Below are 23,232 nucleotides of genomic sequence, written 5' to 3' on the forward strand. Positions count from 1 at the left end.
TTCTTGTATCGATCTAGTTTCTAGAATCTTGCGAGCTTTTCTTCCACAATTGGGTCTGATGGCCATGCAGTCAGCTCGTCGTTGTCTGTGCCGTAAACAATGGTAAAGCCATTACCAGCACACAAGATGGTGAGCTCACTCATTTTCTTCAACAAGCTTGCCTTTCTCTATTGTAATGTGGTTTTTTTTGCTCTATCATTCACTATCCAAGCGAGTCTCATCTTCTTCCTAGTCATGACTGATGTGTTTTCTTAGTCAGATCTCTCTACTTCTAAGCCAACTTTATTGCTCTTAATGCCCCCACATGATAAGGTATAAGTAGGAGCAAAGATATGACTTACCGACTTTATTCTAAGGACAAAATAGGAAAATTAGACAAATCAGCGATGCAAGCCGTTTAAATGAAACTCATATATATAAAGTTAAAAAAATCTATTCCTGTAGATTCTAGTATTACGTTTTTACTAATTAATAAGATAAATTACCTTTACGTCTAGCTAATTTATGCAATTTTGTCATTATTAAATGCGGTATTGAAAAAAAAAATCTACATTTTTCAAAAGTCGAATTATATTTTAATAGATTTTAAAATAATTGAAAACTCCTTTCGGCTGAAAAATCTCTTAGAAACGTGCAACCATTCTGTCATAGTACCCACTAACATTGGGCTGCAGAAAAGGGAAGACGAGTCACATGTTTTTGGGCCTTGGCAATTTTACCCAACACTAAAAATTCCAAGAGAAAAAATGTTAACATTGCCTCCTCCCAACAAGATGTTAACAGTTCTACCGTCCCTGTGGTATTAGAGATTTAGAGATGGCCTAGCGAGGAGTTAAACAACTCAAGGAACACGTATAGGCATGGAGTGGTTAATTCAACTTTTAATTGTAGCTGTGCATCTTGTGTTTGCAAAAAACTAGTTGATTGCAGAACTAGTTCAACGAGATCAAGATTGTAAAACCCACTCTTTTTATTTTATCACAATCAAGAACAAGAGGATTTTCATGGTCCTTCCGACTCGATTTGAGTTTCGAGTTAAATTCACAGAGTTTTAACCCTCCGTATTCAAGTTATATTGAAAGAATAAGTTTTCTTATTTAGTACTTCATCTTCCATTTTCAAGTTGGACAATTTTTTGTGTATTCTTTCAAGATACCATGAATATAGTGGGTTGTTAATTACAATCTAATCCTCTAAACCAAAGGAGGAGGCCCTAGAGGCCTAGACTATATAGAATTAAGGGCTATTTAACTTATTCTTAGGTAACCTCTAACCGGGGAGACTAAATATAGTCTCGTTCTGAATTATAGTCTTGCAATAAATTATTTTTAAATAAATATTGTAAAACTGTTAGGCCATATTCATATACCATCGCCAACAAAATGGACAATATATAACCCCTCAATAATTTATTACCTTTAAATTTATTAGTTAATTCCAATAAAAATCAACTCTTAGTGTATAGTACGATATTGCTACTTTGAAAGCAAATGAAACAAAATGAGAAAAATAAATATCAAATTACTGTCTCTGGTAGGTAGGTCTTCGGCCTTGGTCTTTCCAAATCAAATTATGCTAGGAGACTAATTCAATTTGTAGGTAAAGAAAGTATCCAGACGAGTTATATTTAATTGAAGCCAAATAACTCACATGTTCATGACCTCTACTCTGTTGTTCCAAGCCTAGCCGTTGGATGCTTTGAAATTTAGCCATTGAATTTGAATAATTTATTGAAGCAGATGAGTTGGGCCCTAGAAGACGGGTTGGGAGGGAGGCTGGACTTAGCCCTAATTTGGTACTGAGGTGATTCTGAAAAAAATGGCTATCAAAAAAAACTGGGAGCTTTTTTATGTTTGGTAAACATTCAACTTCAACTTTTTTTTTCACAGTTTTGGGTGAAAAAAAACCAAAAACACAAAGCTGCAAAACCCAGCTTTAAAAAACCAGTTTTTTTCACATTTGTTTTACATAAAAGTTTATCAAACATTATAATATTGCTTTTTTTTTTTTTTTTTTTTTTTATAACAAAAGCACTTTTATAGAAAAGTTTACCAAGCATTCTGCTGCTTATTCTCACAGCACAGCAGAAGCAGTTTTTTTTTAAAGCACAACAATACCAAACTAGCCCTTAGCCAGCCAGCTCTTTCGGCCAAATAATGGTTTGGTGGGTTTCACAAAATTATAGCCCAACCTTCCATTGTAGTTGAACTTTTGCACAAATCAGACAATTTTTTAGTTTTTGAATCCCTCTCCATTGAAGATTTCCATAGAGTCCAAAACAATAATCTACCCAAATAAGAAAATTTAAGAGAGAAAACAACGATTCCTATCCATCCCCATTGGTAATGTGAATGCATGTATCATTGTAACATCCCACATCGCCCAGGGGACTGATCCTTATATGTATATTCCATCTCTACCTAGCACGAGGCCTTTTGGGAGCTCACTGGCTTCGGGTTCCGTAGGAACTCCGAAGTTAAGCGAGAAGAGGGCTAAAGCACTCCCAGGATGGGTGACCCTCTGGGAAGTTGCTCGTGAGTTCCCAAAAACAAAACCGTGAGGGAATGGTAAACCCAAAGCGGACAATATCGTGCTACGGTAGTGGAAGCGGGCCCGGGAAGTCGTCCCACCCGGGCTGGGATGTGACAATTTGGTATCAGAGCCTAACCCTGGTCGCGTATGTGCCGACGAGGACGTCGGGCTCCTAAGGGGGGTGGATTGTAACATCCCACATCGCCCAGGGGACTGATGCTTATATGTATATTCCATCTCTACCTAGCACGAGGCCTTTTGGGAGCTCACTGGCTTCGGGTTCCGTAGGAACTCCGAAGTTAAGCGAGAAGAGGGCTAGAGCACTCCCAGGATGGGTGACCCTCTGGGAAGTTGCTCGTGAGTTCCCAAAAACAAAACCGTGAGGGAATGGTAAACCCAAAGCGGACAATATCGTGCTACGGTAGTGGAAGCGGGCCCGGGAAGTGATCCGCCCTGGGCCGGGTTGTAACATCCCACATCGCCCAGGGGACTGATCCTTATATGTATATTCCATCTCTACCTAGCACGAGACCTTTTGGGAGCTCACTGGCTTCGGGTTCCGTAGGAACTCCGAAGTTAAGCGAGAAGAGGGTTAGAGCACTCCCAGGATGGGTGACCCTCTGGGAAGTTGCTCGTGAGTTCCCAAAAACAAAACCGTGAGGGAATGGTAAACCCAAAGCGGACAATATCGTGCTACGGTAGTGGAAGCGGGCCCGGGAAGTGATCCGCCCCGGGCCGGGATGAGACATTGGTATCAGAGCCTAACCCTGGTCGCGTATGTGCCGACGAGGACGTCGGGCCCCTAAGGGGGTGGATTGTAACATCCCACATCGCCCAGGGGACTGATCCTTATATGTATATTCCATCTCTACCTAGCACGAGGCCTTTTGGGAGCTCACTGGCTTCGGGTTCCGTAGGAACTCCGAAGTTAAGCGAGAAGAGGGCTAGAGCACTCCCAGGATGGGTGACCCTCTGGGAAGTTGCTCGTGAGTTCCCAAAAACAAAACCGTGAGGGAATGGTAAACCCAAAGCGGACAATATCGTGCTACGGTAGTGGAAGCGGGCCCGGGAAGTGATCCGCCCCGGGCCGGGATGTGACAATCATCCTTTGAATTTTTGTTGTATTTTCCTGTTATTATAGTGTGTGCAATAAGTTTTTGGTTTTACATTTCCAAATATGTGTAATCGTGAAGATGATCAATTCATGCATTTTATTATGTTTAAGAAAAATTGTTTTCCTAAATTTATGGTCTTTCTATGCACATTATCATATCGACGAAAGTGTTCTCGTACCATACTATTTGTTAACGTGTGAAAATATTATAATGTGCAACCCAAATTTAGTCTGAAGAAAATAAGAGAACACTGCTCCTATTTGAAGCATACGGTTATAAAACAAAATCAAACTACGAAATCACCGGGGACGTTAAAGTTAAAAAAAAAAAAATGCAGGCAGACTGTATTATTTCTATCATTTTATGTACGAGATCCAGAAACATAACACAGTACAAATACAAGCAAAGACTGAGTCCTGCAGTACGTGCCAGTCTTTCGATGGAATCATCTTTGACAATTCCTAGGCTTTGGTCAACTAATGAACAACCAAATTACCCTTTTATTCAAACAAAGAATGTTTGTTCTTCCATCTCCCACATTACCTAAAAGACTTTTCGCATCCATGGAACTAAATCTATGGATCACAAAATCTTGAGAAAGTCTTTATTAGTACAGCAGAAGGTATACATTTTCGTCTCATAATTTCATCATCATATAAAAATTAAATGATGAGTACAGAGAAAATATATACATTTGACCTCCCCGTAACTTCTTCATCACCTTTTATTGTTTTTTTAGAGAGGGATTGAAGAGAAAAAAAATGCAATTCATACAAAAAAAAAAAAAAAAGTTTCGACCAAAAAAAAAGAGAAAAAAAAAATCAATTTATACAAAAGAACTCTTAATTTACAAAATGAAAATATGCAAGTTAACACGACTCGAAACCAACAACGATTATATATTAAAAAACATCTGTGCCCTTGAGGGCCTTAGATTCAATGATCCCTTTGTAAAGAGCTTGCCTATTGAGTGGCATGCTGTTGTCCTCCATTTTATGATTCCCAGAACCCTCTTTAGCCTGCTTTGTATTATTACCGGACCTCCTCTTGCGGTACTCTTTGTTATTTGATGATGGTTCCACAACATCCTCTGCAAACCTAACACTCTTCTTGGTTTGCACTTTCTCAGATCCTCCTAAGTACCCAAAAATAAAAATAAAAATATATAATTTAGACTTTCGGTTCGTGCGAAAGGTGACGCGAGTCAGAAGTTCATAAGGCATTGCTAAAATTTTCTGGAAACAAAATACGAGGACGAGAAAATTAGTGAAGGTTGACTTACCAGCTGCCAATCTTTTGTGGGGGGAGAGAAAACCACCAAGTTCAGATTCAATATTCTTCATGAAATCGGAGAGAAGCCGTTTGTGGAGTTGATGGGCAAGGACAACCACGCTTCCAGATACAGCAAAAACAGCCATGAACCCTACACCAATAGAGTTCTCCATCTCTCTCTCTCTCTCTCTCTCTCTCTCTCTCTCTAGAATCAAAATGTCTAATTTGGACCAAACACTATCATGAGCTTTTTTTTGTATCAACAAGGACATGGAAAAAAACCCAAGAAATTCATAGTAAAACAATTACAAAAAAAGAGAAAAATAAGAAACTGGTGAGGAATGAAAGTTGGTGGGAGATTGTATATATAGTGCGAGAGAAAGAGAAAAATAAAGCGGTTTAGAATCGGCGATGTATACAAGAAAACATGACATTGACCATGCTAATGAGGAATGTGCCTAAAATTGTACGACCCAGTAAAAAAAAGACGGCTTAACTGATTTCATTGGTTAAGACTTGAATTAATTAAGTGTTGTTAATAGTTAATTGTTTTTTTATTTTCTGCCTGTATTTATCCTCTGCCTTTAAGTGCTAACGTTAATTGGCAACAAGTAACAAACCTGCTGTTTTTATCTGGATTCTTGGTGTTAAAACCGCAAATCAAACTTGGTGAGTTGCCTTATGAGTCAGTTACTACTTTTAATTATAATATTGGTGACCAGGAAAATAATAGATTCAATTCTTTATAGGGTACAAAGTCTTAAAATAAAACAAATTTACTAGGAAAAAAATGTCTTAAAATAAATTTTGTGTAAGAATAATCATCCAATTTACTATTGTTGTTGTAGGCCTATTTGATTGAACTGTATTTAGGACAGAGAGGGAGAGGGGCCAGCGGCAACAAAGAGAGAAGAGCGAGATGTAATTCTGAAGTGTGTGTTGTATCACCCCATTGTGCCTTTATTTATAGTAGTAGGGAATGTTAAATCCTTACCCTATTAGGATTACAACTCTAATAGAACTTAAACTACTAAAGAGAATATACAAAGATACTCCTAGATACACTTGGATTTACACAATCACATTCCTAATTCAATAGGACTGCAACACTCTCCCTTGAGTGTGTAAATACTCAAACAAAACATCGCATCAGATCTTCAGCAGATAAGGTAGAACAGTTGATGAAGTTGTCGACACAACGGGTGAATGCAAGTCTCAAATTTAAAAGAAAGTATGCATGGGTAGTAAAACTCACAAAACCTCACTATGGTAAACCTAAGGTAGGTAAAATCCCATAGACTAAGGAGAAAAGTGAGAAGTATGCATAATGTCTTAAAACAAACGTCAAACAGAATGAAAATAGTGAACTCAATGGAGTATGATCATCTCAGGATGGGTGCCTCATTAAAACCTCGTTAGGTAGCAAAAACCCAGTGGGAAAAATGCTTTTAATCAAAGGAAAAATAGTACATTAAGATCAAGTGAGTATGCTTCAGGATACTCCCCCTGAGTTAGACATAACTTCCAAATAAGAGAACTACAAGCAATTCAACTCAGATAATTTACACATACTGATTCTTTGGACGAGCTTCTGAAAAGTAGATTTGGGCAATGACTTAGTGAAGAAATCGGCCAGGTTGTCCTGGGAATGAATTTGCTTGACTTCAATGTTTTGATGTTGTTGTTGCTGGTGAGAATAAAAGAACTTCGACGCTACATGCTTGGTGTTGTCTCCCTTAATGTATCATCTCTTTAACTGCTCGATACATGATGCGTTGTCTTCAAAGATCATCGTAGGAAGGTTAATGATGAAAGAAAGACCACTAGTGCTTCGAATACGTTTCATGACTACTCTCAACCAAAAACACTCACGCGATGCTTCATGCAGGTTGAGAATCTTACCATGGTTCGAAGAAGTCACAACTAGCATTTGCTTGGTAGACCTCCAAGATATAGCGGTGTCTCCAACGGTAAAGACATAGCTAGTTTGAGAACGTGCCCTATGTGGGTCAGACAGATAACCAGCATCTGCGTAACCAACAAGGCGAGAATCAACCCGACGACCAAGGGGGGCGGCGACTCCTCTCAAGGATTCGTGGGTGTAGAACAAGCCCAAATCTATCGTATCCTTGAGGTAGCGGAAAATGTCTTTAACACCATTCCAATGTCTACGTGTTGGCACATTGTTGTATCTAGCCAAAAGATTAACAGTGAAGGAGATGTCGGGTCTAGTGCATTAATCCAAATGCAATAAAGCACCAATTGCACTTAGGTATGGAACTTCAAGCTCCAAAATCTCTTCCTCATCCTCCTTGAGACGAAAGGGATCTTGTTTAGCATCTAGAGTCCAAACGACCATAGGCGTTGTAACGACCCGTTCCCAATTATTATGATTTTTATAATTTTAAAAAAGGTGAATTTACGAAAATGGCCTTCGAGACAAAATGTTGACTTTTGTTGACTCCCATGTCGTGTCACGTAATGTTCTTTTTCTTGGAGTATTCCCATAGTACTCGTCGCTACGGACGCGTGGGCACAAACAGATCGTTATTTGTAGTTATAACGAAGGAGATATTAACGTTTAAAGTCGGGTGCATTTTAGTTAATTAGTTATTTTCTTGAATGCTCCAGATTTTTGGAGCAAAATCTTGTGGAGCCACTTGTGTGGCCCAGATTAAAAGAAAAAAAGATGGTCGGTTAAGATAGAGATGGAGCATAAATAAGAGAAATGAGGGAGGAACCAGACCAATGAGGAAGGGAGAAAAGGAGGAGAACTAATGGGAAAAGAGGAAAGGAGGAAAAAGGAGAAAAGGAGAAAAGGAGAGGAACCCGCTAGGTTCCCCATTGACCAGCGACCCAACCGGGTTCCGCCATCGTTTCTAACAATTTTCGTCGGGCTTTCCGTCAAATCGTCGCCATCCATCACCTGGAAAACATTCCACTACCCTCCCTCTTCCTTTTCCACCTAAAATTATAAAGAATTTGGTTGTATTTTGGGGAAAACATCCTTACGAGAACTATAGGTGTCGTGAGGACCCTCGATCGAGATCCACCAAACCTGAAACATTTCCATTCAATTAACACCACTAATAGACTCTCCATGAACCCAAAAACAAAGCCCAATCAACCTTGGAGGCGTAGGAGCTTGTTTGGAGTTGAATCAAGAATCACCCTTTATAGGGTTTCTGGCGGGTTTTCGTGAAATTGGGACATTTCCTGGCCAAATTGGCTTTAGTCACAGGTATGAAAGTTGTTCTACTCATTGAGATCTTTATTTCTGTGAAGTTTGAGAATTTTTAGAAATAGTTGAATTTTCCGGCGAGTCGGGATGGCCAATCGTCACCTGCGGAGGCGCGTGGGCCGAGACATCCCCTGACCTTCCTAGGCTAAATTTGAATACCCTGATTCCATTGGTGAAGTCTAATTGACGAATTTCCATCTTTTGAACTTAGTTCCATTAAGGTCCGCCACTTGATTATTATAGCAATCGACGATCCGACCGTTGGATCGTCACTAAACTTTGATACGTTATAATATGTAATATTTGAGGAAGCCCAGCCAAAGTTGGCTTTGTGGTTGGGCGGTGACTATACAAGCCTAGCAGCCAAGAAAGTTGTTGCAGGCGGGCCAGGGCAAGGGGACGAGCCTAGTAGGTTTCAGGCATGCTGGAGATGGGCCAGGGGCGCATGGGCGAGCACAGCAAAACTGCCGGCTTGCTGGAATGGGCTAGGGTTGCAAGCTCGTTTCAAAAAGGCCTGGGTGTCATGCTGCTGCCGAGGTTCATGGCGTCGAAACGATGTCGTCCCAAGTTGCTCCACGCAGCTGGGCTACAAGCTAGCGACGGGGCATGACGGCAGTGAGCTGCGGCTTATATCGCAAAATCCCAAAATTTTCTTCTTCTTTTATTTTTATTTATTTTTATTTTTTTTCGAAATCTAGTGTAAAACCGTAATTGCCTCTAAATAAATTTCGATGCTTTGACTCACAAATTCCACATATCATAATTGCGTATTGCATGAACAATATATATTGACAAAATATATGAACACATACACAATATATATAATTGGAAGGAAAATATAAATATAAGGGGTTCATGCATCATTGGAAATGTTTTCATGCTTCAAGGTTTTTTCAAATATCTTAATTTATTTTGAGAAGAACCTGATTGGCATAAAATAATTGAAAGCCTTTGATATTGTAGAAGAAAACCTCCTCCACGATCCTTCAGTTCCTTAGCTTCTGACAGTAACGTGTTGTAGGCCTATTTGACTGAACTGTATTTAGGACAGAGAGGGAGAGGGGTCGACAGCAACATAGAGAGAAGAGAGAGATGTAATTCTGAGGTGTGTGTTGTATCACCTCATTGTGCCTTTATTTATAGTAGTGGAGAAGGTTAAATCCTTACTCTATTAGGATTACAACTCTAATAGGAATTAAACTACTAAAGGGAATATACAAAGATACTCCTAGATATACTAAGATTTATACAATCACATTTCTAATCCAATAGGACTGCAACAATTTATTTTTTTTATTTTTTTGTAGTTGGTGATAAATTTAAAAAAATAGAAAGAAAACTATTTCTTTTGTTTGTTTGATATAACTATTTCTTTTGTGCCAAACTTCTGTTCTACCTTCATCAAACAGGCCTAGACACCAACCAAAAACAAAAGGAGTTCAATAAATTCATTCTATAGAGAAAAGGAAAATGAAAGAGTGACAAGCAATGAAAATGACTTCTAATTTGTACTTGTGCCTTGTACGTATTTACCTTCTTTTTTTAGCAAAAAGAAACAAATAAATAAAGTGGTTTTGTCGTTAATTATGCTGTATACCATTGAGTCGTGTTTGAATTATACATCTTAAAAAAATACGTATTTAGGTTAACTTGAATGAATTGTACGCATCTAAGACTTCTCCAATAATGATGATAAAATCATAAATTTAGTCTCAAGTCTTTGTTTTTGTAATTTGTTATGGGAAACAAACTCTTGGCATTTTCATCCACCCTCGCCCACTAGGGCTAGCGCTTAAGTCTTTGCTTCTTCTTAATACAAGAGCTACTGGCCAACCACTATGGAGGTCAATGGGTTTGACAGATTCTCAAAGTTTTCAAACTTTGTGTCTCACGACCGATTGCCCGTATTTGTGTTAAATTAAAAAATTAAAGAGTTTTGAAACGAAACAATATGAATTAGGCTTTTTAACTGAAATGGTCATTGAGATTAATATAACTCCTCATTTTGGTTATGGACATTGAAAATCGATTGAAGCGGTCTTTAAGTTTGTCCACTGTTTATCATTTTGGTCATTTCATGGAAAATCTCCGTTAAATGAAGGGGTGTGCTATCCACACATCCCAAATTACTTCTCACACACCCCTTGTTCATTTCTGTCCGTTGATCTTCTTCAAATCATTTGATCTGACGGCTGAAAATTAAAAGGGTGTGTGAGAAGTAACCTGGGGTGTGTGGATATCACACCCCTAAATGAAAAGTAAAAGGCTTCATTGAACAAAAATAACCTTAATTTAACATAAATTTTTTACAGATGATTCTACCTAAAAAGCCATCTGACATAATTCAAACGAGCAGATACCTCTTGATCAAGGGGGATCAAGAGGTTTGAACTATATGCCTGCACATTTGCATGGCTTTGCATGGCTACTCAATCAATTTAGAAAGTCACTTAATTCTCTATAAATAGAGAAGATTTCTTCAAGATATAACTAATTATTATCATCCTTAAAAATGATTTTTCCTCTCTCCATCATTCACAAAAAGTATTAAGTTACAGAGATTAATTTCTAGAGTTTAATCTTTTCTTATCTCTACGTGTGTGGGGTTTGCCTTTGATTATGAAAAGCATTGACAAACACACAATCCTTTGTAATATCAAGGGTCAATGCCAACGACACTTCATTCCATAAACTTTCTTTTTAACTGAAGTAAGCATGAGTGAGACTATAATAAAAAGAAAGGGTAACCATGAGTATGCATTATGAGCAATTCAAGGAAATCTAAGGTAGGTTTACCAGGAGGATACATCCTTTGAAGACGATATATTAGTACTTAGATCTGTGAGTAAAAAGAAAGGGTGGTGTTATATTCACATCTCTTTTTACCTTTCGCACAACTTGTTAATTTTGTCCTATAATCTTCGTCAACCATTTGAACCGACGTTGAAAATTTAAGAAAAATGTGGAGATCGGTAAAAGAGGTGTGTGAACATAGCACCACCCAAGATTTTAATCCACGAAATCCATATGTAGGATAGGTTTATTAGTAGTATGGCATTTGCCTGGCTAAAAAGATTAAACCAAATCTATTTGAGATTTTTGGTCTATATTTGTATTTTTACTTTAATGAAGTGCTAAAAGTCTGCTGATTACATTGCAATTAGTCATACTTATTACAATATTTGTAGATTTAGTTTGCAAATCTTTGGGCATTGAATTGTTCTCGAACATGTCTATATAATGTCCTTTATTTAATGATGAAATATTATATATTTTTTTTCTCAAAAACAAACAAACTAATAAGTATTGAATAATTTATAATTCATTTGATAACCAATTTCATTTGCAATTTTTTTTTATTTTAATTGAAATCATGTTTGGTAACTGCTTTCAATTTTTAGTTTTTTTTTTAAAAACAAAAACTGAGAACCAAAAAATAAAAACAAGATTTCAAGTTTCAATAAAAAAAAGAAAGTAAAAACTAAGAAAAAAATAGTTATCAAATTGCCCCTTAGTTCTCGTGTTAAATAACTTCCTTGTACTTGAAAATTATGAATTATTGCCAACAATCCCTTAAGAATTGACCTTTTCACGGTATAGACTAAAGAATCCACATTCGTATATATGATTTATATATTTGGTGGCTTGGAAAGAAAAAAAGTCGATTTAGAATAATGTAGCATTTTCTTGTTTGCTTTTGTTCAGGTCTGTTGGGATTTCATTAATCAATGAACACGACTTGCATATATAACATTAATCAATCAACAAGACTTGCATAACATCGATCAATCAATAAGACTTACATAAAGAGAGAATTTTTTTAGTATACTCAATACACAAGGTGGTGTTTCTATTTATCCATTCTAGAAGCATTTTTTAACTTAACAACTTAAGAGAAATAAAACAAAATGAAATTCAAGACAGGTCATGACAATTTTCTGTTCTACCTACCATTGTTTTGGGCGGCGCTAGCCGGCTGGTCACCATCCCAATTAATGCCTAGGTATTTGAAAATTAAGAAAGGACGTCTAGACCTACGAAGGCGCCCACCTAGACCGCACAAACCCGCCTAGACATCTGCCTAGATTGCGACTCATTTCGACATAAAATAGATAACTTTCATTTTGCATTTTATTTTTTTTTCAATAAATTTTAAGAGATTTGTTGAATACTTAAACAAACACACATTATATGCTTGTTCCCCATGTTTTCATTACGTTCCAATACTTCATAATATATATGTCATTCTATTTTATATTTTATGATGTAATTATATATATTTTAAGTATAAAGAGACACTTATTTACACGAAATATAATAGATTTACTTAAATCTACCTAGTCTGCCTAGGCGCTAGACCCCAACCCGCCTCCCGACTAGTGCCTAGTGTCTTTTAGAATATTGTTGTCTACTATATCAAACACATATGTGGGTGGGATTGCTTTGTTAGGAAAATTTTCACTCCGAGTAGAACCAATAACGAGTAGAATAAGACCTTAATAAGAGAGTAAGGGATAATTTGGGATTGATGTGCTTTTTTAAAAAACTGTTTATGTTGCGCTTGAAGATTAATCAGCTGTAAAATAAAGTAGATGAGCGTTTGATTAACTGTATTTTAAAAGTGCTGATAGTATTAAAGGCAATGTAATGTTTGGTAAATATTAATATAAAATTAATATAATTGTATAAAATGACAAAATGGACATAGTAGTAGGAGTGAGGGCAACGACAACAGAGGTGGGGACAATAGTGGTAATGGTAGTGGTGATGACGATTCTGATTGTGGTGGTAGTGGTGGTTGTTGTGGTTATAATGGTGGTGGCGACAATGGTGGTAGTGGCAATTGTGGTTGTAGTGACAGTGGTGGAGTTTGTGGTCATGATGGTGGTGACAATAGTAAGTCGTCAATCCCTAAAACGGACTATGTAATGTACTTTATCTACTGGATTACCGGTGATGGTGGTGACAATGATGCTAGTGACAGTTGTGGTTGTGGTGACTATGGAGGTTGTGGTGATGGTGGTGATGGTGGTAACAATGGTGATGGTAATAGTAGTGATGGTGTAAGGTTAGTATTTCTTGTGGTATGTGGTAGAGGTTAGGTCAATTTATTCTCTAAGGGACAAAATGTGCATAGAAGGTTAAATAATGTTATTTTAAAAAAAGTAATGAAGGTATGATAGCAATTGAAAATATTCATTAAAGGTTCAATTTCGCTTTTTTATTAAAATAGCTTTTAAAAGCAACTTCCGTTACATGTCTGTCTATAGATCATTGCTTTTAAAATAAATATGATATTTTATTTTTAGTAGACATTTTTTATACTTAACTTTAAAGTAAAGTAATTTTTAGTACCAAAAAAAAATCAATATCAAATGGAGCCTAAATAAGAGAGTGTCACAAGTTTATCATGAATACCATAGTTAGGTATCCCCAGAGTATTTCTCCTAACTTTGGTTGAAGCCCATCAATCATGGGCGGCTGAAATTTACTTGTTTTCTTACTTACACGTACTTAAAATCACCATACAATACGTACATAATCAGGTACCGCCAAGTTTTTGTCAAGAAAGTAAGAGAAAATATAGATCAAGCCATTAACTTACATGATCAATGCCTATGATATTAAATCACACCAATTTAACAATTCAAACACACACACAATTCATCCTCACTTACAACATATACTAATTTCACAAATATACAATTGAATTATTGTAATATGCTAGTACAACACACATATATGCATCAATAAACAAATACCAACCCAATTGAAATATTGAAGTATAAATACAAAACAAAACCGATAAGTATGAATCTTGTGCGCTAACCCATGTTTCACCTGCAGCTCTAATCAACTTTTCACTTCTGAGAGTTTCTCAGGTGGTGTTGTAGAATACTGGGTGGAGCATTAGGTGGATGAGTATGATACAGGCGCACGAGAAGGACAGGAACAGCAGCCCGTACACGGTTCTAAAACCCATATATGTATATATTGCGAGTTCATAACAACCCTACTATTGGTCTCTCAGTCTTTCTCAGATAAGAGATCCACAACAATCAATATTCTTTAACTGAAACCTTGTTAATTTTTAATTTTTGATCGAAGTCCCTGAAATTAATGTGATAATGTATTTCTATGTTGGTTATTATATTTTTTAAATTAAAAATTGAAATTTATAGTTGTTTGTATTAATGAGATTTTAAATAAATAAAACCCATAATTTGTGGATTAAAATTATTAAAATATAAATTATACTCTCCAATATATTTTGTGTGTGTGTGTGTATATATATATATATGTATGTATATAAACATGGGTACATTCATAAAAAATTAACAAAAAAATTATTGTACCAAAATAAAGGTACATTCTTCAAATCCACACAAAAAATAATAGATATTATGCTTAATAACAACAAATTGAATAGATTAGAAAAAAATTGAATAGATTATATATATATATAATTGAAAATGGATTAGAAAAAAATTGAATAGATTATATATATATAATGTACATTTTATTACAACAAATTGGTATATTTAAGAATGGGTATATTTTAAGATTAAAAAATTGAAAAATTACATGAATGGGTACATATAAGATTAAAAAATTGGAAACCTTTTTAAAAAAAATTAAGGGGTACAAACTTATTCTATTTTTTTTTTATTTTGGAAAATTGAAAATTAGTTATGAGTTTAATAAAGGTGTGAGTACTAAAATCCTAAATCAATTATTAATTTTTATTTTAAAATTTATGCAACTGACATGTAAATTCATTATTACATTAGTGTTAAAGAGCTCGATCAAAATCTAAAAACTAATAAGATTTCAATCAAACAACGAACCACCACTGGAATTTGGACAGTAAGTGATACTTTGAATGTTTGATTTATGTTTTCCCATACTGTACGTACGTGTCGTGAAGGGCAACTTTGACTTTGACGAGTGGGAAATTGGATTGAGGGAGTGTTTACGTATGAGGGCATGGTTTAGTGCACCTGTATGCGTGCTTGCACATGTAAGCTTAAATATTCGGAGTAAGATTATCTTCCCTTTTTTTTTTTTTTTTTTTTCCTCATTTCCTATTTGAACGATTACTGTTAAGCCATATTAGCATTTTATATTAATTTTTTATAGTTAAAGAAAGATAAAATAAGAGAATGTAAGAAGAGAAGATGAAAGGAGATGAAAAAAAAATGAAAGAGAATCGTAGTCCTAAATATACGACCAACCGCTCAATGCATGTGTACCTACTCAGTGTTTCTTTTTTCTTTTTCCATCACTTGGTCATATATTTAAGCTTACATGTTATTGGACCGTATATGTTTTGTGGAGAGTATCATTTAGCTAAGAAAATTCTCATCAACATTGAGCAAAGGGCTCGAAAGTCCTTAGCAAGCTTTCTGGTCAAGGTGTTACTAATGTAGGGAGGCCCAAAACGTCTAGGGAAGCCCAACCAAGTTTATGCCCAGCAAAAGAAACAAAGCAACAAAAGAAACCCTAATCTCCAACATCGAAGAGCAGCTCGCCGTACCACGATGCTTGCACCAAATCCACAATGCACACAAACCATAATATTAATCTTGAAACACCGAACCAAATCAAACCCTGAGATCCAAACCGTCGACAGCAAAACTTGCAAAGAGAATCAGAGAACCAAACAAAAAAAAGAAAAAAGAAAAAAAAGAGAGGGTTGAAGGGGGTATGTAAAACACCCTTATTACGATGCAAATCGTTCCACACTTCACCCAGATTTTCTGGCAAGCTGGTAAGGCAAGGGGCTGTGAGGTGTGGATCTAGGGAACCAATCGGGTCAAACACTTCAAGAGCAAGCTTATGGCTAGATCAAAAATGGGATTTGGGAAAGCATGGAGAAGAAAAATGGGTGAGAGAGAAACGGGAAAACACTGAAACCTGCTGGGAAAGCTGAGAAACGGGCATGAAACTCATATATGAGACAAGCTCAAAGAAAATTGGGACCAAGCCCAAGGAAAGCTGAGAACAGTGAAGAAGGAAAAAAAAAGGAGAAATAAGGAAAAAAGGAAGCAAGAAGGAGAGGGGAGGAGAGGCGGCTGTAGAAGGCGTAGAAGGAAAGGGGAAATGGCTAGGAGGAGGAAAGGTGAGGATGCCGCCAGTCCAAGCCTTCCCAAGGGCCAGTGGTGCGAGATGCTGCTAGGTTAAGGTTTTCTTTCAGAGAGAGATACTTCTTACTCACGTGGTCTACCATTCATAACCAAAGATTTTGGCCTAGGCTAGGACTATCTTTTAAAGAATATGAATTTTTGGCAGATTGGGATCCCCCAAAATTAATTGCTCTTGGAATTGGACGAGAGATTTTTTCATGTGACCGGTACAAGAGGTGGTACATCACTTGTCATTATACAAATGGTGGGATGTGTGTGTTAAAAAATTAATAACTTAAAAAATACAATTTACCATCACTTGTATAAAAACATATGGTGTATCACCTGTGTTTCGGTCACAATAAAAAATTTCTCGAATTGGACGAAGTTTTTCCATTTGAGAGATTTTGTTTGGCTTCTTGTTTTCCACAAAATTAGGGATCGTAGGAGAACCTCTCTTTGCTATAACAATTGACATTAATTAGGTCCTTTTTTGTCAATTGGGGTTGCAATATCATTGCTGATTTCGGGGTGCCTAAAACTGCTTTGATTTGCAATATTCTGAATGGTTTTAATTGGTGTCGACCTCACAATTCTTCTCAAAAGTTGTTGGAAAGTCAAATCTCAACGTCTAAGATTGTTCCAAATACTAACTTGGATGATATGATAATGGACTCCATCATCTAACATCTACTCTGCCGCTTCCGTTTGGGATAGGTTTTGGCAATCTAAGCCTAATGCAGGTTGGTCAAAACTTGTACGGTATAATCAAAATATTCTCAATATGTGTTTCATTCTTTGGTTGGCCATTAAATGCAAGCTTTGTACTATGAATAGGATTTTGACATTTGCTTCATCGGCTCATGTCACTTGTGTCCTCTACTCTAGTGCTATGGAGTCTCAATGCTACCTTTTCTTTGAGTGTCTTTTTAGCTATTTGGTCTTCGGTGTTGTTCAAGTGCAGTGTCCTGTGGCTAAGGCTCCTTTGGCCTTTTTTTTTGTTGTGTGGCATGCTAGCCGGTGGAAGGAAAAATCTCTATCGTTGATAGTGTTGAAGTTATGTCTTATTGCTACCATGTATTATGTATGGAGAACAGAACAACCGTAGATTCAAGAATTTGTGTCAATCCGATATGGTGGCTCTCAACTCAATTAAGTTCACTATTAGACTTCAGTTGAGTTCCTTAAGAATCACCCATTTCGCTGCTAATGGTCTATTTACGAGAATGGAATATCCCCATAAATAGTTAGTGTGGGTTATTGCTGCTTTGGTGCAGCATTATTTTATTTACCAATAAAAAATTATCAACCAAAATTAGTTGGAGTTTACAACGTCATGTATTCATAAAGATTTCTTCTTAAATTTTGACCAAAAAAAGAGAGTTCATTACGAATATTAAATAACTCATCACCACCATTGCATGAGTGGTTATTTTCGTAAGGGTAATGCTAGAGAAACTACTGTATTTTGTAGATCACATGATATGACGGATGATTGTTGGATTCTTCTGTAAATCATTAAAAATATAATTCAACAATCAACTGACACATCATATAATTTACAAAATATGATCTTAAAAAAATAATCTCTTTAGTATTTTTTTTTTCATCTGAAACACCATTTCTACACGTTCATGAAGGGCTCCCACTCACACTTCCCTAAAGGATGCAGCCCAGTAGACCCAACTCAACTATGGGCTACCATCTATAACTCGAATTCATGGGTTTTTCTTCTAAAGACCAATACAAAACTGAAAGCTTGCTTGCCATGTCCCTCACGATTTGAACACTCCTTTAGCCTCTGAGTTTGAGGTGCGTACAGTTAAACAAGAACTGTCAAAATCGCTACAATTTATGAAATTAGGAGACATGATAGCATATGTAAATTTTACGTAAAATACCAAATTTACATTATTAAGGGTAAGTATTCATTGACATCATTGTCATTCTTCTGTGTCATCTGTTCAAGTTTATGAAACGTTTATGTCGAAGGAAGCCGTTAGACTATGAATACCAGCCTTACTGTTATTTCTTTTTAACTGAATTAATCATCTCGTAACCATGTCCGTGTAGTTGATGATTACGTGACTTCCGAAAACTTGAATATTTAACATACGCAATTATTTTCACAGAGGAAGTTTCAGGGCGCTGTAGATCTTTGAAATGAACCTGCAATCACAATTTAGAAGAACCACGTTGAATCATCTTTTGCTTCGTATCCTTTGTACCACGTCTGGTGCACTCGAATCCAAGTGAAACCAACTGACACACCGGAACCCTGAAACCCGATAATCTGATCTTAGAAAATGTTAAGGCGGGAGTGCTGGAGGACATAAACCAATCACAATCTCATATCTCACCTTTGAACTTATAACAGCTGTTCCCTTTGTTGCACAACGTTCTTCACCTGCAATGAGGAGGAGAGTCAACAGAGCAGCAGCAAGTTGCGCGTATATGGTGCTACAACTTAGATAGTCATGATGTGTCTAAAATATATACAACTTTTTCCTACGTCAATGACCATGATTGTCATGTTTGTCCAGAAAAAGGATGCAATTTTATTTTCATTAAAATCGTCAAATGCTGGATATGAGTAAGATATCGCATGCAGCATATTCCACAAAGCCGTCTCTCAGAAATATTAATGTTGTTAAATTTTAAACATATATTTATCAAATAGTATAAACATGTTGGATTGCTTAAATAGAAGGAGAAGAGAGAAAGGGGGGGGGGGGGGGGGAGCGTCTAACCAGATAATTCCCACTTATCGAACTTCACTAGCCATGTGTTTGAACCAACATGTGTAGCTAATACCCCATCCACCCAAACCCGAAATTGTTTTCCCTGTTTGTCTCCGTAGCAGTTTCTCAGACCATTTATGCTGTCAGAAAGAGAGTGCTCAACTCCAGAAGGATGGACAAATGTACCGGATGGAGACTGACCCAAAGAAAACATAATTAAAGGTTAGCAGCTGATGAGACGAACACAATTAAGGTGATGCAAAAGGGCAACACATGATATGAAATAATTAAATACCAAAATATCCAAGGTCTGTTTATTTTTACAAAAGTACACAGAAGAAGTTTACTCAATCCAAGGATTTAACCCAAAATTAAACCAGAAAAATAATGTTTCGACAGTCTTTTTTTTTTCCGTCAATTGGAACCAAATGTTGTCACTAAACAATTTTACGAGTTTAATAATAATTTAACAAACAATTTTATGGGTTCAATAATAATTTCAAAGGAATGATTTCTATTTACAAAGATGTTGTAATTGGACAATGCAAACATACATATAAGAAAATTGAGCAAGTTCACACTCTGGCATGCAGATGTTGTAGACAGGTAATTTCATTTTTTCTGTTCACTATCTTCACATATTTTGATGTCTTAGAGAACAAAATACCAAAATGACAATAGTGATAAACATGAAGCACGCACTGTCAACGTCAAAAGATCCCCAAAACTTCACCTCTCATGTAATATGGCATCATACACACTCACCTCCACTGCTTTGTCTGATCACAACACGACCAAGTTTTATTTGTATATAAATAAGTGTTACAAACTGGGCTTGAGTCATAGATTTATTATGTAGTTGAAAAAGCCTCCTACACAAATCATCTCAATCCATTGGATCTGCCCGCCAATTGGTAGATATAAAACCAATACAGATGGGAGTTGTAAAGAGCCATTTAGCCACATAAGTGCTGGAGGTTTGATTTGTAATTCTGAAGGGGAATGGATTAAGGGATTTGCTGCTAATTTGGGTAGAGGAACCATCATGGAAGCTGAGCTTTGGGGTGTTTTCATGGGCCTTTCTATAGCTTGGGATGAGGGTTGCAGGGATGTGATTCTTGGGATGCTGTTACTTTGATCCAAAATCCTATTTTGGTTTCGCACCCGCTCTACAATCTCATTATTGACCGCAAAGAAGCCATCAAAAAAAAAAATTGGAGATGTGAAGTCACTCATATCTATAGAGAAAAGAATGCCTCAGCTGATCACATGGCTGACTTGGGTCATGGGTTATCCCTTGGCCTTCATGTTTTTGCTTCTCCTCCTACCACTGCTACTAATTTTCTAGTTTCTGATTCTATTGGCAGGGCCCTTCCTAGGGCTGTTCTTGCCTAGCTTTTTTGTTTTGCTTGCTGGGCTTTGCCCTCCTCTGTACCAAAAAAAAAGAATAGGAAGGGAAAAAAATATGAATTCTAAGTTACTAACCTGTAGGCCATATCCAAAATGAGAAGTGACTTACTTTTTCTTTCTACACAATTTACGAAAAGAACCAGAACTCATGTAATCTGTTAACTACAAATTGAACTAGAAAATTTTTGAAGTATTTCAAAAGATGTTCAAATCTGAAATGGAAACGATGATAATATCTTCTGACAGCATAAATTTATGCAATAAATATAAGATGGTGTAATCTCCTAAAACTCAGTATTTAGGAGAAAGGAAGATATAAACATACACAATCTGCTTTCAAACTTGCCAAATAGATCTCTGAATTCTCAACTTCTGCGCGTCTCCATTTCTCATAGAACAAGAAAAACTTTACTAGTTCGTGACCAGGATTTGGATTCTCCAGTTTATAGTCAGAAAAATCTGCAATATCTCTTGGGGGCAAACTCGGACCTAGCTTAAAGTGGCCAATGGCTTGTATGATTCCAGCTGCACATCTCTCTGTTGCATGAATAATCCTTGTGTTACCCTTAGCATTTTCGGCATGCCACTGCAACAATTCTTCTTGGGCATTGCTAACCTGTATGATCATAAATAACAAAATAAAACCGATTAACGAGGAAAACACATTTCACTGTAAGAAAATAGTGCTTAAATATGAAGAGAAACAAATTGAGCTACAAACCATGACACCATATACTTCTGGAATGCTAAAAAGCTCAGCATCATTTCCAGAGTCACCACAAACAAGAGTGTTAACAGGTGGCCTTCCCTCACTCTTAAATTTCTTAAGCAAATATGCAAGAGCTTGTCCTTTGCCAGCACCTTGTGGTAATATATCCAAATCCATTCCTCCACTATAGATTATCTTCACATCCAACTTACCAAAGATAAAGCAACAACTTAGGTCAATAACAAAAGCAACAATACCTATGGTACTCTGAAAGTAATAACCTTTAACACTTTACAAAAACTAAGATTCAACGCAGGTCTGCAGTATAAATGAAAATTGCTGTCTAAGATTTATATCTTACCCCACGCTTTTCAAAAACTGCTGAAAGAGCCTTTGTCACTTCCTGAGCCTTGGCCTTCTCAACATAAAAGCTAACCTTGTGTGGCCGTTGCTCTGTTTCTGCCTGAATTCCGCATAAAGTTTAATACTTCAGAAAGTTCATATACAACTAGTTTCTTATTTGAATTTCACTTCAGTTTATTCCAATGCATGTCTATAACAGAATTCATGGCATGACACCACGAGAGACACTAATCAACGCCAGTAACATATATAATATACCTGAAGTTTAAGTTCAGAAAATTTGCTGGCTTCCTCTTTGACTATGTTCCTATCCCATTTTTGATTCAGAACCTCAACCCAGCCATCATCAGGAACCATTGTGTTACCATATGTTATCTCGGTTCCTACAGACATTATTGTTATATCGGGAGTTAACATGGGTTTCTCTTTTCTCAATTCTTTGTACAGTGTCGGTGACCTTCCAGTTGAAAAAACCAGCAGAGAATCGTGACGGTAATTCGCTTCCCACAGGGAATTGAATCTGAGCAGGGAAAGGTTCTCAGTGTCATGATGATCAACCTGCAATTGAAGCATTCACCACTAAAATCGCTGCAGAAAGGGAACGAAGCAAAACCACAATGACAAAACAAGTTACAGAACGTACCATTGTATGATCAAGATCTGAAACTATCATTAGCCGGGCAGGAGCTTCGAGCCGATCCATGACTATCCTATATCCAACGCAAACCTGCACTGAATTATAATATACAAGAGATACAAACATCTGTAAAAACCATTCCAAATCCAAAACCAAACATCCGAATTCGTTAAGATGACCCTCAATCAAATACAAAGTTTGAAATTAAAAAAAAAAAAAAAAAAGCATATTTTTTGTTAATTTCTTCAGCCAACAAATTTCGGAAGTTCAATCTGAGTCTTTTATTAACAAAGACTCCAATTTCCACGTTCTCTCTCATTTTCGACGCTATTTTCCCGGTAACCAAACAGTCAGACAGAAAATGAGCCTAAACACAATGAATCAACACGATTGCGATGAACAACAATTGAGAAATTCAAAACGAATAACAACCTCGAAAGCTCAAGTTTTCTTTACTCCCTACACAATTTTCCCGGCAACCAAACAGATTGCCACAAATTGAAACTAAACGCAACGAATTAACAACAATTGCGACAAACAATTAGCGGGAATTGCAGAAATCACCTGGAAACTTGAGAGCAAAAGTCCGATTCGAAGCGATTGGGAATCGAAGATTGGGATTATTAGGTTTTCGAGGAATTGGGGGAAGGAGAGAGTGAGATGCCGAAGTGAGTGATTGAAAGGTATGCATACAACGAACGAGCGAAGCAGATATCGGAAAGCGAATCGGATCCAAATTCCCTGGCGCCTCTTTTGTGAAGAAAGAGAGCTTACATTTGTGCTTCGGACACGTGGCAGCTTGCGGAGGGGAGGTTGACATGTGATGTGTGTGGAGACCACTGCGGGGTCAAAAGGAAAAACAAGAGTTCAGTGGCTTCCGCTTCTTCTAAGATTGCTTTTGTTACCCAGGAGGCTCCCATGCTCGAGTGAACTTACTTGCATGACCAAAACGTATAATTTTTGTGCTGAGTTTGATACCTTTTTATGATTCGTTCGTTACGTGGCTTATCCCAATTATCCTGTAAGATTGTTGTATTAAAAATTAAAAAATAAATAAATAATTGTATTTCCTAAAAATAAATATTT

General features: G+C 36.7%; 3 protein-coding genes across 5 annotated transcripts; 1 reads left to right on the plus strand and 2 right to left on the minus strand.

Moving 5' to 3' along the window:
* Positions 1 to 4,454: 4,454 nt before the first annotated feature.
* Positions 4,455 to 5,239, minus strand: LOC108866774. Its single transcript, XM_018646013.2, has 2 exons — positions 4,930 to 5,239; positions 4,455 to 4,782 (listed from the first exon to the last, which is right to left on the minus strand). The coding sequence occupies exons 1-2, from the start codon at positions 5,189 to 5,191 to the stop codon at positions 4,550 to 4,552; spliced, it is 495 nt and encodes a 164-aa protein (XP_018501529.2). The 5' UTR covers positions 5,192 to 5,239; the 3' UTR covers positions 4,455 to 4,549.
* A 3,342-nt stretch (positions 5,240 to 8,581) lies between these two features.
* LOC125473591 (N66 matrix protein-like) lies at positions 8,582 to 13,262 on the plus strand. Its single transcript, XM_048576658.1, has 2 exons — positions 8,582 to 8,697; positions 12,869 to 13,262. The coding sequence occupies exons 1-2, from the start codon at positions 8,582 to 8,584 to the stop codon at positions 13,260 to 13,262; spliced, it is 510 nt and encodes a 169-aa protein (XP_048432615.1).
* A 4,897-nt stretch (positions 13,263 to 18,159) lies between these two features.
* On the minus strand, positions 18,160 to 23,033 carry LOC103940216 (probable sucrose-phosphatase 2). 3 transcript variants are annotated; one of them, XM_009350297.3, is made up of 9 exons: positions 22,711 to 23,031; positions 22,153 to 22,241; positions 21,768 to 22,067; positions 21,508 to 21,609; positions 21,159 to 21,353; positions 20,763 to 21,053; positions 19,037 to 19,223; positions 18,647 to 18,693; positions 18,160 to 18,564 (listed from the first exon to the last, which is right to left on the minus strand). In XM_009350297.3, the coding sequence occupies exons 1-9, from the start codon at positions 22,964 to 22,966 to the stop codon at positions 18,469 to 18,471; spliced, it is 1,563 nt and encodes a 520-aa protein (XP_009348572.2). In that variant the 5' UTR covers positions 22,967 to 23,031; the 3' UTR covers positions 18,160 to 18,468. The 3 variants fall into 3 exon arrangements, with proteins under 3 accessions (XP_009348572.2, XP_018501224.2, XP_048432321.1); XM_018645708.2 differs by having other exon boundaries at positions 22,153 to 22,236; positions 22,711 to 22,843; XM_048576364.1 differs by lacking the exon at positions 18,160 to 18,564 and having other exon boundaries at positions 18,669 to 18,794; positions 22,711 to 23,033.
* Positions 23,034 to 23,232: the final 199 nt, after the last annotated feature.

The sequence above is a fragment of a genome, unplaced genomic scaffold (genome assembly GCF_019419815.1).
Source record: "Pyrus x bretschneideri cultivar Hongxiangsu unplaced genomic scaffold, Pyrus_bretschneideri_v1 Contig9, whole genome shotgun sequence".
Lineage (NCBI taxonomy): Eukaryota > Viridiplantae > Streptophyta > Magnoliopsida > Rosales > Rosaceae > Pyrus > Pyrus x bretschneideri.